Genomic DNA, 12,273 nt, shown 5'->3' with positions numbered 1-12,273 from the left:
CTGTGAGATAAGGCAGTGTAACAGACCACTAAAGCTAATGAAAACTGGTAATATTTAGATTCTGGAAGTGTCTCAGGCTTCTTGCCTTTTTTTGCATCTGATGGCAAAGCAAGGCTAGAAGAAATCACACACAATCAAAAAATAGCTTTGATCTACACAAGTATTTTGAATAATAAAGAGGAAGATTTAAACAAATCAGAAAAGCACAAATAAAATAAACATACTGTTGTTTCTCTAGCTTCTTCAAGTTGCCTTTCTTTGCTTCTAGTTCTTGAAACTGGACACTCTGAAAGCTGAATTTCTTGTGATGTATCACCTGTGATATCCAGGCTTCCTAGTTTAGTAGGTTGTGATGGTAGTTTAATATCATTGCTATCTTGAAAGCTGAAATCAAAAAAACACACAAAAACAATAATGTTGTATTTTAATTGAAAACTACTGTTGTTTACAGTCAAATGAAGTTGCACATATAAAATTTAGATTTGCAGTAGCAAGCAATTCTGACTTTAAATGATTATGTATAACACAATCTAAAAATTTTAGTGATGTTCCCATGATCTAAACTGCTAAAGTAGAAAAGTTGCTTTAACATCTGACTGTAAAACAATCGCTTGAGCATTCTAGACTTAGTAGTCTTAAAAACAGACTTTACTGATACCAACACAAAGATAATTATTACCTATCTTCCTTAACTATGTTGAGTTCAAGGATAACTACTGTTCTTTCATATACTTCAAGGGGGAATTAAAGCACACAGAAGCTCGTGGGAGACTGTTTGAAATAACATTTATGATGTTAATATACAGAGCAAGCAACATACAAAATTATCAATCAGTCCTGACAGCTTCATAATCACTTCATATATAAAAAAACTTTCAAATATAAGAAGCTTAACAAAACAATTATTAGCTTTCTTTTTCTAGTCAAATACCCAAAATTGAAACTAAAAGCCTGCCTCTCTTTCTGAAGACCATAGATGAAAATTGCAAGGGTAAAGCAGTGTATCTAGCAACATTACCAAGCAGTGCTTTGCGAAATACTGGTAGTCAGGATAAGTGACTTGTCTTCATAAATAGCCATATTAGGCCAACTCTCCTTTCAAAACAGGGAAGCATTAGGGCTCTATTAGGGCAGAAAATATATTAACACAGTAAATAAAATGTAACTTACTGAAACCCAAGACAGTCCTTAGAAACTAAAAGCCTGCCCATTTTCTACTACTTCATGTGATGGCAAAAACAAATAAATAAAACTAATGTTAAAAGTTTAAACCACTTTTTTTTTTTTTTTTTTTTTGTTCCTAAGCGTTCCATTGCAAACATTACCTGCATAAGTTAAAATCACTTTCTCTCTCTGTTATGTCATCCACTGATAAAAAGGAGACTGATCTCTCCTCCTCTTTAGAAGGTAGATCATCTTGTTCTTCTTCAATAACACTGCCCAGGTCTTCTCTGCAGACAGCATGACCAGTAGCATTTGTATCACTGACCATTTTTTTTCCTGCTAATAAATAAGAATTAAATCAATCCGGACATCCTGCATATCAGCTTACAATTCTAGCTTTTGCATCCTGGCTACAATGAAGCAAGTGTTAATTTAGGAGGAAAAAATAATCCCAGCAGAACATGCCTACTAGATATTACATTTTCAGAGAACTGTTTCCAGCTACAACAAAATACAACATCTAGATTTAGGACAAAAGTTGACTTTGAAGGTCACTGTTCTACAACCTTTCAAGGCAGATCAGCAATATGAAACAAAAACTCAGTTTTCATTTCTAAGTTTGCAGTGTATTTACAAAAAAATTATATTTGAACAAGTAAGCATTTTTGCCTCTTACTTTTCTTAGATGATTTCCCTTCCTCAGGGATTTTTGAAGGGACAGCCAACTCTTCTGGATGATTTTCCACTTCCTGTTCAAGATCATCTTTTCTCTTCCTTTTTCTTTTTTTCTTCACTAACGCTGCCTCTAATGAAACTTGCTCTTCTGCCTCTTCAGAAACGCCCAGTGATTCCTTATTCTCCTTCTCAGCTGTCACAGTATCTGCTTCTGTTTCTGCATCAAAAATTCTGGCTTCCTGAAGATCATCTTGATTATCTGTAATTTCTGTGTTGGCAACTTTTGCTATTGACACAATAGGGCTCCAGTTACTACTCTGGCAGAGTATTAAGAGTCATAAATTTAGAAGATATTCCCAGTAGCAATATCTTTTGAATCCATACATCAGTGTCAGTATATTGTAAGAAAACAAGGAAGCTTCAGCACTAAACACAAAACACATTCTGCACCTGGGTCCACACTTAGACCAGCATAAAACTAACAAAGGATGCAGTTATCAAATGTTCTTGTTCCTATACTTATTGGATTATGCAGTCATTTGTGGGTCCAGTAAAAACAGGCATTGCTATTCCTAAAAGAATTCTTCTATCTCTGCAGAAAGAGTCATAGTTGCAGAAATTACGTCAGGAAAATGTAATTTTGATCAAAAGATGCATGTGACTTAACCATTCTTATTTTACATAAGAAAGCTTAAAATTATTATCTGGCTAACAATTCATAACATAAGTTCTCTTCTGGATTTAATGCATTTCTAAAACTCCCTTCACTTTCCAGAACATTTTGTCATGATCTTGAATTTATGTGGAACATCAGACAACCACCAAACGCTTCTTCCCTGTTCTTTTTATTACTCTTACATTTGTTACCCTCCAAGTAATTCAAAATGCATGAGAAATAGAAAAGCATATTCACATTGCTTAACATACTATTAACATACTATTAAAGTCTGGCAACACCATTTCTAACTACAACTTTAAGACCCACTGGGTGGTCTTTTCCTCGTCAAATCTGAAATAAGTGATACAGAAAAACATCTGTGTCAATTTTAAGAATTAAATTGACATGCTGCTTCTTGGCTAGCACCCCCTAAAAAGACGTGCTTTTTTTTTTTTTAATAAGGAAATGGGCTCTTGTGAAACAAGCATTCAAAAAACCCCACAAAATTTCTGAAATGGTGTCAGTATAACCATTTTTATTTTAGGCAGATTTATGAAAGGACCTGTCACAGTTAATGAAGTAATAAGATGCTATATATTTAGCAAATATTGCCACCATACCCTTTATTTTTTTTATTTTTTATTTTTTTTTAAACAGCAGCAGGAAATTCATTAGCAAATCACTGAGATTCTAGTTAAATTCGAATACTTATTTTAGAATATCAGCGTTTCAAATCATAAAAGTGCACCATGCTCAGTGTGGTCTCACAATTCGGTCCATAGAAAATGTGCCTTAAGAAACGGGCTGCTACCAATTATTAGGATAGGACACAAAGAAATGGCCTTAACTTGCACAGGAGAGGTTTAGATTGGAAGGTCTTTTCCAACCCCAATGATTCTCTGACTACTGTATCAAGAAATGACATTTAAAGAAGAATTAAACTATGAAGCCAGGACTCTCTCACTGTGTCTAGAACAGGGAAGACAGAAATTTTCTACAGGATTTTACTTCTGCTAGCAACATCTTACTAACTATTGTCCTGTGCTCTCATGCATTCTTTTGAAATACCTTTTGGCTTCTTCCTAGGCCTTAGCGGCTTCTTTTCCTTTGGCTTCTGGCTCTTAACAGTCTTCTGCCTCCTCTTTTCCTCATCTGCTAAGACCTTCTCAAGAAGCTGGGCAAACAATTCAAAATCAAAGGGCCGCTTTTCTTCTTTCAGATTAAAGCAATAAAATAGTAAAAAAAAATTAAAAATCAAAGGTAATAATTTTTTCTTCTTTGTAAGATAATCATTAATGTACTATGATAATAAAAAGCACAGGTTATGTTAGTTTAAATAGAGAATCCCTTATCAATTTCTGCATCACTTGAGAAAGAACAAGAGGTGACAAAAATTATCAGGCAGCTTGGTGTATGGGAATTGCTAAATCACAACCCGAACCTCTGATTGATCACCTGAGGTGAGCAATGAGTCAGCCACAGGAGCACAGGTGAAGGCAATTCACCTGTGCTGCTGGAAGGGGTGGAGTCCATTCCTAGACCCATTTAAGAGCTGACTACCAGTAAGGAAGGATCTCTTCTGGAGAGTGCCTCTTCTGAAGTTACATAGGGAGCCCAGAATATGGGTAAGCATTCTAGCTATTCTGTTTTGGTATAATAACTGTGTAGCCAAACACTCTAGTATATTTCATAACTATAACATCTTTATATTCATTGATTATACACTTGGTTTTAAAAAACAGATAGTGAAATGGTTACAGCAATTATCATAGTATCATATAATGCATTAACATGATGTAGGGGAACTGTCAGGTCACAGCTTGAACTGGTGATTGAGCACCTGGAGAAGGACTATAACTGGCCTAGAGAGCACAGGCGAATTGCGTGTTTTTTCCCTACGTGAGCAGAAGTGACTGACCCAGGGTGGAGCCCCTTTGGGCTCATATAAGCACAGCTACAAAAGGGAGGGCACCTCTTGGACCTGGGCTGCTTCCTGGGAAGCCAGTACAGTGCTGTATAGCCAGAGAGCCCCTTCACCAGATGAGTGATCTCTGCTCTTCTTTCTGTTTATGACTATTGGTCTGCCTGCAAATGCTTTGCCTAGAATCTCCAAAAACCTGTAAGAAGCTATTTTACTTCTTCGTGAGTAAAATACATTCTAATTCAAGACTTTTATCTCCCACTGAAACAGCACACAAGTGATTTAAAGATTCTCAAAACAGTTTACAAGTAGTAACTCTGCTAAATAGGACCAGAATGATCAAGTGAATATAAATGGAAAATGCATATTAATGTAAAATATTAAATATGTAGAAAAGCAAGAAATTAAAGCTAAAGACTTTACTGTCAGCCAAACAAAAAACCTAAGACTTCTTAGCTTCTAAACTCAGCTATGACCAAGCTTAGTCACATAGTTAACTTAAGCAGAGCAAAAAAGACAATGAAAGAAGATAACTGCTAGTTAACTAACATACAGTGAAATGGGGTATATATTTACTTACTGAAAGCTTTGTCTATCCTCCATCCATTTGCTTTTTCCTCACGTTTGAACTTGTTCTAAAAAAAAAATTACCTTTTTCAGTAAGCAAGAAGTGCTGTACCATATCTTGTTGCATAACAGATCAATATTAGCCCTCTTCAACGCAAGAAAATTTTCTACAAACCAAAGTTGTAAACATGTGCAAGCATGCTTGCAGAACAAGTTTGCCATCTGTTTTCAAATGTCAAAACTATGTTTGTTTTTACTGTCACCAACACACATCATCACTCAGTTTCTCATCCTTTTCAACATCTTTTTTTCTTATTTCTAATTCAGGCAGAGTTTGAAATACCAGAGGTTTTCCCAGACAAATACAAAGAAAGGCACCACAAAAAAGTCTCATAGTTGTGCTCATCAGTATTTGCATATCAGTTAAAATAAAATCAGGGCAAACTGTGCTCAGATACGTTAGGTTTAGAAGATATTCTGTTCAGAATTCATGTCAGTATATTCATAATTGAGATTCCTATCTCCTGGAAACATCTATTAATATAATCTCTACAGAGCCAATTAGCATTAAGATGATCAATACTAACAGGAATCATAGTAACAGAAAAATAGGTAACAGAAAATTGAAACAAGATGCTTAGTTGTTGGGTTCAGTGTTTTAACCTCTACCTTAATTTCTGCTCTGGCTCTGTGAGGAAACAATCGTCCAATCAAGGAGAAGTCCGTTCCAACCATACTGATAGCTAAAAAGAACATGTCTGTTTCTGGGAAAAAAAAAAATACATAGCTATACATACACATAACTGAGCATATTTAAGGCAGTCAGCCTTCCTGTTACCTAAAATACAAACATCTTTAAAACTTACAACAACTAGATAAATAATTTCTAAGTTATCTACAGAGACTACAAGTTCAGCTGAGCTGGTATGTTATTTTACTGGAATTGTCCAACCTATTATGAAACTGCAGAATATGAAATGTGTTCTGTAGATAACTAGTAAAAATTAACTGATTTCAAATAGCCAGTTATTACTTCTGTTATGAATACAACCTCAAACAGGAGCCAGGCAAATAATACCTAAAACACATTGTTACTATTCCTTGTAAACAGGGTTCTAGCACATTCCAAGACTAGTGCAGTATATTCTGAAGCTAAATTTTCCATTTGAAGTTATTTAAAAATATATAATTATAAGTAGTCTTGCACAGTGCTGTCAGTCATGATCAGTATAACAAAAAAAAAAGAAACCAAACACAAAAACATAGCTTCTGTATGTATTGGAAAAAGACAATGAAGAAACAGCTTTATATTTATTTCCGTTTGTGCTGGAAGAACCAATTAGAGGAACTGTTAAGAACAGCTACCTGTTCCATACTGAGTTCAGATATCTCGATAACTAAAGCCAAAACTACCCATCTGAAAAAGGCAAGCATTTCCATGGCATCTAAACTTCCATAACAGAAATAGTCACGAGTATACTTCAGAATGCACTGGATTTCTTTAAAGTTGCCTATTTTCACAGACAACATCAGAGCTCTGCTTTTTTTTTTAAAGAACTTAGGTGTGGAATGTCTTAAGTGGATCCATAAATTTCACTGGGAATAAAATTTGCTAAGCATAAAGCACTGGTGGAAAACAGATCTTCCTGCTGATGCAAAACATGAATCCAAAGGCATACTTACCTTTATTTGACCATGGTTTGGTATAAAAGCTTTTCCTGAAGCTGGAATATGTAGTTGTAGAACCACGTTCAAAGATGGGATCATTTTCTTCTACAACACAGGGACCTTTTGTTCTTAGAACTTCTACAGTTAAACTACAAAAGCAAAGACAAAAGACACTTATCTGACAATACTGCTAGCAAGATACACAGTTGACACTCACAGGCCATCTACTTAGGCTTTTCCTGCCATAAGCTGGAATTCAGTATTATCCACTGTAATTATAACATTATTGTGTATTTTAATGGAAGAATGTGGTTAGAAAGCATTAGATTACTCAGACTGCAAGCAAGTTTGGTTTACCCTTTTTATTAGATCTAGTACAAAAACAGATAATTAAAATATCTTTTAAAAAATCACCACAAAGGCCTGTCTTTTTAATATCCAAGAAAATTGCTTTGCAAAACCACACAGTAGTACCTCCTCTTTCTGAAAAATTTCTTAAAAGTTCTTTTCCTAGGATTGTTTTAGCCTTGTAATTCAACCTAAATCTCATGCCAGTAACAGACTTTGGGAATGTGCATATACATTGGAAAGACAAATGTTTTTTAGATGTCATGTTCTAAGAAAAGTTACTGACAGCTGAATAGCAGCAACATGCAAGATACAAACTGTACTGATGACAAAACAATAAACAACATTTGCAACTATGAGAAACAAAGAAGTGAACAAAACAGGAGACATCTGGAAGCTTAACAAACATTCAGCACTGTTACAAAGGATGACACCTTCCTCTGAAAAACACATTTTGGAGAAAGAGCAGGAAAGTTTGCCACTACTGAGACACAGATAATTGTTGCTTATATATTGCTATATATTTGCACTGTTCTCTAAATCAGGATAGCTCAACTCTCAACACATCATATACTCTTGTCTCCGTCAAACAGTCTTATCTACAAAAAAGCAGAAATCTAGCACCTGTTATCCATGAGTCAAACACAGAACTCACCTCTCTTCATCCAGTATAATTGAACCATCTTCTGCTACTTTCACACGAGGAACTAGAAGTGGACCATCCTGACTTTCCTCTCCATTCTCTGCCTCCTCCTCATCTTCCTCTTCATGATCGGGAGTACTTTTTTCTTCCTGTCTACGGTATTAAAGGGCAAAAAATATTACTTGTTGTAGCACTCCACCAAATTGTTGCTCTATATGCTGAATGCTCAACAATTTAATTACCATTAACAATACAACCTAGAAACAAGTTGGCTGATACAGACTCTGAAATCTGTTTTTCATTCTGTTGTGTGATGGACAAGTCCAAAACTGTAGTATGAAAAGCAAGAGACTTTTACAAAACATTCTCACGGTTTATTTTAAATAAGGGCTATGATATTGAAGCAGTAAATGAAGATTTAACATTATTAATATTACTACATTTAAACATGTTATTTTCCAATATCAGAATTTTTTTTTTTTACTCTAAGTACTTTTATCTCCAAGACTTACTCTTTCATTTGATGCAGTGCAGAACTTTTTTCTGTTCTCTTTTCTTCTGCTAACGAAGACCTGGAATTTTTAAGAGTTAGAGATACAAATTTGTACAGGTATATTTCTGCTTTGTTCCCTCAAACCCACTTTCAATGGCTTTCAATGGATAATGCACAAAGAAGCAACAAAACAAACTCTTATTTTCAATTCTTTTTATCATTTCTGAATGTGGTCTAACTGAACAGTCATCACTACTTAATGAATTTTGTGTGGTTTTTCAGTTGGATTTTTTTTTTCTATCAGCATCATCTGCTGAAAGGCAAAACAGTAGATTTCACACAGCAATTCATGAGACTATAATAAATGATCAACACCTGATTCACTGCAAAATAATTTTAACAAAGCATTTAGTAGGAGTAGGAAGTGCAGATTACCTTATCACAGGAAACTGAAGATGAAAAGTGGGCCATCAGTCAGTGAGATATAAGTAAGTCTGCTTTACATAACAAGCTGGAATATGATAGTACAACAAAGCACTGCACATGAGCATCTCTACTTTGCAAAAACTGACAAGTTTGAAAGTAAAAACACAGTTCATTTGTGAAACTGGTCCCTTCGATAAGCACTGTATTTTTATGTAATTTTCTGCAAGGTTATCAAACATAACAATTTACATCTTCCACTGCACATTTTATACTATGTACAAGATACTGTCATAAAATGTTGGGGGGCACGCAATTCTGGCTATTCATCCCCCAGAATGCCCAAGCCCTTCTCCTCAGGGCTGCTCTCAGAACTTTTAGGGCTCCTGGTAGATGAGAAGCTGGATGTGAGCCAGCCATGTTCACTTGCAGCCAACCGCATCCTGGGCTGTATCCAAAGATGTGTGGCCAGAAAGTGAGAAAGGTGATTGTCTCTTCCTACCCTGCTCTACTGAGGCCCCATCTGGAGTACTATGTCCAGTGATCCCCCAGCACAAGAAAGATGTGGAGCAGGTCCCAGAGACCATGAAAATTACCAGAGGACTAGAGAAACTCTCTTATGAAGAAAGGCTGAGATGACTGGGCTTTTTTACCTCGGAAAGAGAAGGCACCAAGGATATCTCAATGCAGTCTTCCAATGCTTCAAGAGAGGTTATAAGCAGGAGAGAGAGACTATTTACATAGTCTGATACTGATAGAACAAAGGGGAATAGTTTTAAACTGGAAGAGAGAAGATGTGGGTTGGATGTTATACATAAATTCTTTACTCAGAGAGTGGTGAGGCACAGGCTGCCTAGAGAAGTTGTGGATGTCCCATTCCTGCTGATGTTCATGGACAGTGTGGATGGGGCCCAAAGCAGCCTGACCTAGTGGGTGGTAACCCTGCCCACAGCAGGGCGGTTGGAATTTCAAAGTCCCTTCCAACCTATGCCATTCTGTGATTCTTCTCCCATTCTGTATACATATACAGGACTGCCCCAACCAAGAGCAACACTTTGTCTTGTTGAATCTTATTACAATCATGTGGACCCTCTTCTCAAGCTTGTTCGGGCCACTCCAAATAGCACTCCCTCCACAGGATAAACTGCATCACTCAGCCTAGTGTTATCACCAAACTAGCTGTCCCACTATCCAGATGACTGAGATCACTGATAAAGATGTTGAAGAACACCAGTTCCAGTATGGAGCCCTGAGGAACACCATTCATGACTAGCCTTCATGTGGGACACAGAGCCACTAACAACTCTCCTGCTGCCACCATCCAAACAATTCCTTATCCACCAAACAGTCCACCTCTCAAATCTACATTTCTCCAGTTCAGAAGCAAGAACACAGGTGTGGGATCACATCAAAAACCCTGTGTAAGTTCAGATAGATGACACTGGTCGGTCTTCCTTTGTCTACTAATGCTGTTACTGCAACCTATGAGGCCACAACATTAGTCAAACACCATCTGCCTTTGGTGAAGCCATCCGCACTGTCTCAAATTACTTCCTTCTCTTGCATGAGCATCAACACAGCTTCCAGAAGGATCCGTTCCATGATCTTACCAGGCACAGAAGTGAAGGCTGTAGCTCCCCAACTCTCCCTTTCTCCCCTTCTTAAAAATAGAAGTGATATTTCCTTTATTTCCAATCACTTGGGATTTCACCTGACATCCATGACTTGTCAAATATGATGGAGAGTGCATTGGCAACCACACCAGGGATGCACACAGCCCAGCCCAATGGACTCATATGTGTTCAGTCTCATCAGGACTCAAAACTGTTCTTTGCTTACAGTTCCACCTAGATCTTGCTTCCACCTAGAGGTTCAGGGATATGAGATATGTGGGACTCCTGACTGGCAGTGAAGAATAAGGCAAATAACTTGTTGAGCATCTCAGCCTTCTCCATGGCTGTTGTTGGATTTCTCCCTTCTCAATTACTTGAGGAGGTGCACTCTTCCTGGCCTTTCTCTTCTGGCCAATGCACCTATAGAATCCGTCCTTGCTACTTTTCATATCTCTTGCAAAGTTCAGTTCAATCTGCTCCTCGGTTTTCCTGAACCCATCTCCACATTTGCAGACAGAATCACTGCATTATTCTCAGACTACACATTCCCACTTCCACTGCCTGTTCAGTTCTTCTCATCCCTCAGTTTAACCAACAGCTCCTTGCTTAAACAACTACTTCAAGGTACAAGTTGACATAAGATTTAACTGAATAACGCTAAGATAGTGTGCATCAGCCAAATTTCAAAACTATCTTGCTTCAGCTAGGACAGAATATTTTCTTCGGTGTCTGATATGATGCTGTATTTTGGTTCTGGGAGAAAAACAATGTTGATAATACACAGGTGCTTACAGCTGCGTGTTAATTGGGTCGTACAGAACCAAGGCCATTCACAGTGAAGGGCCCACAAAGAACTGGAACATCTGATGTAAACTGGCCAAAGGAATATTCCATACCATATCACATCAAGCAGAAGGAGTTCTGAACAGGATGGGAGTTCACCTCATTTTTTCTTCTACTGCTCAGGGGCTAGCATCGGTCAGGGACTGGTAAGCAATTGCTTGTTATATACAAGCATCAATTGTGATATACATTCATACATGTATACATGTCATAATTACTATCCTTTTCTTTATCTTAGTAAATAGTTTTACATCAACCCACAAGGGGTTTGTTTTTCTCAATTCTCTCCCCCATCCCATTGGGAATGTGGGAGAATGAACAAATGACTGCGTGGTGCTTCAATCATCTGCTGGATTAAACCAGAGGTTTAACTAAATCAGAGGCAGGTGATCATATCCATAGAAAAGGAATAGAAAACGTGAGAGCATGCGGTTCTTTATCTGCTTAAGGACTATTCAGTGCAAAAGAAAAATTAGCAAGGAAAGGGGTAAGTAAAAGACATAGGCACATAAATATTAATGAGCAGGTAATAACAGACAATAACAAACCAAAACTTTTCTGCTACTAATTGATGGGTCTTTAAAGGAACTACTCAGGAACAGGACTGAAGGTCAACTTAAACTTCATAATTGGTAAGAATCTTTGGGATATTTGAGAGGTTCTGTGTGACTGTCTGTAACATAATGCACTCAGAAGAAGGTAAACTTATTGTGATATATTTAAGAGATGTGTCCAAAGGAGGAAAAAACAGGCATCATGATGGATAAGTATGGAATAAGCATGGTGGATATGACTGGAGCAACAGAGGGATGAAAGGGCTATAAGCAGACTGCCAGTCATAACATCTGATGACTGATCCTTCCCACATCGTCATCACAGTCTATTCTATCTCCAGTTGAACCTCATGAAGCTCAAGAAAGCCAAGTGCAGTGTCTTACACCTGGATCAAAGAATCTCAAGCAGCCCATGAAAAATATGGCCTGAAGGTTAAGGGAGGTGATTCTCCCCCTCTACTCCACTCTTGTGAGACCAATTTGTTCAGCTCTGGAGCCCCCCACCACAAAAGACATAGACCTAACAGTTAAAGCATATCCAGAGGAGAGCAACAAACATCAGAGGGCTGGCGCACTTCTATAAATGAAAACAGAGATGAAAGGTGAGGAGGGCCCCATAAGTGAAAGTAAAAAGACAAGAAGGCTTCACATTGACTGAGAATAAGAGGGATAAAGGGAATAGTTAGAGATAGTTTATAGAAGT

General features: G+C 37.3%; 1 protein-coding gene across 8 annotated transcripts in view; it reads right to left on the bottom strand.

Annotated features, from left to right (window-relative positions):
* The window catches only part of BDP1 (BDP1 general transcription factor IIIB subunit), a 62,137-nt gene that overhangs the window by 39,334 nt on the left and 10,530 nt on the right, over positions 1-12,273 (bottom strand). For 5 of the 8 annotated variants that reach the window (XM_090131627.1, XM_090131622.1, XM_090131625.1 and 2 more), the window contains 9 exons: positions 8,157-8,216; positions 7,657-7,797; positions 6,669-6,802; positions 5,655-5,749; positions 4,999-5,053; positions 3,566-3,709; positions 1,841-2,125; positions 1,326-1,503; positions 225-384 (listed from right to left, as the gene is read on the bottom strand). In XM_090131627.1, coding sequence (XP_089987753.1) covers positions 225-384; positions 1,326-1,503; positions 1,841-2,125; positions 3,566-3,709; positions 4,999-5,053; positions 5,655-5,749; positions 6,669-6,802; positions 7,657-7,797; positions 8,157-8,216 — 1,252 coding nt within the window. The remainder of the gene's footprint in view (positions 1-224; positions 385-1,325; positions 1,504-1,840; positions 2,126-3,565; positions 3,710-4,998; positions 5,054-5,654; positions 5,750-6,668; positions 6,803-7,656; positions 7,798-8,156; positions 8,217-12,273) is intronic. The other 3 variants (XM_090131623.1, XM_031604784.2, XM_090131624.1) reach the window with 2 other exon arrangements.

Source organism: Phasianus colchicus, chromosome Z (genome assembly GCF_987193195.1).
Source record: "Phasianus colchicus chromosome Z, bPhaCol1.hap1.1, whole genome shotgun sequence".
Lineage (NCBI taxonomy): Eukaryota > Metazoa > Chordata > Aves > Galliformes > Phasianidae > Phasianus > Phasianus colchicus.
This window is presented reverse-complemented; position numbering and strand designations above follow the sequence as displayed.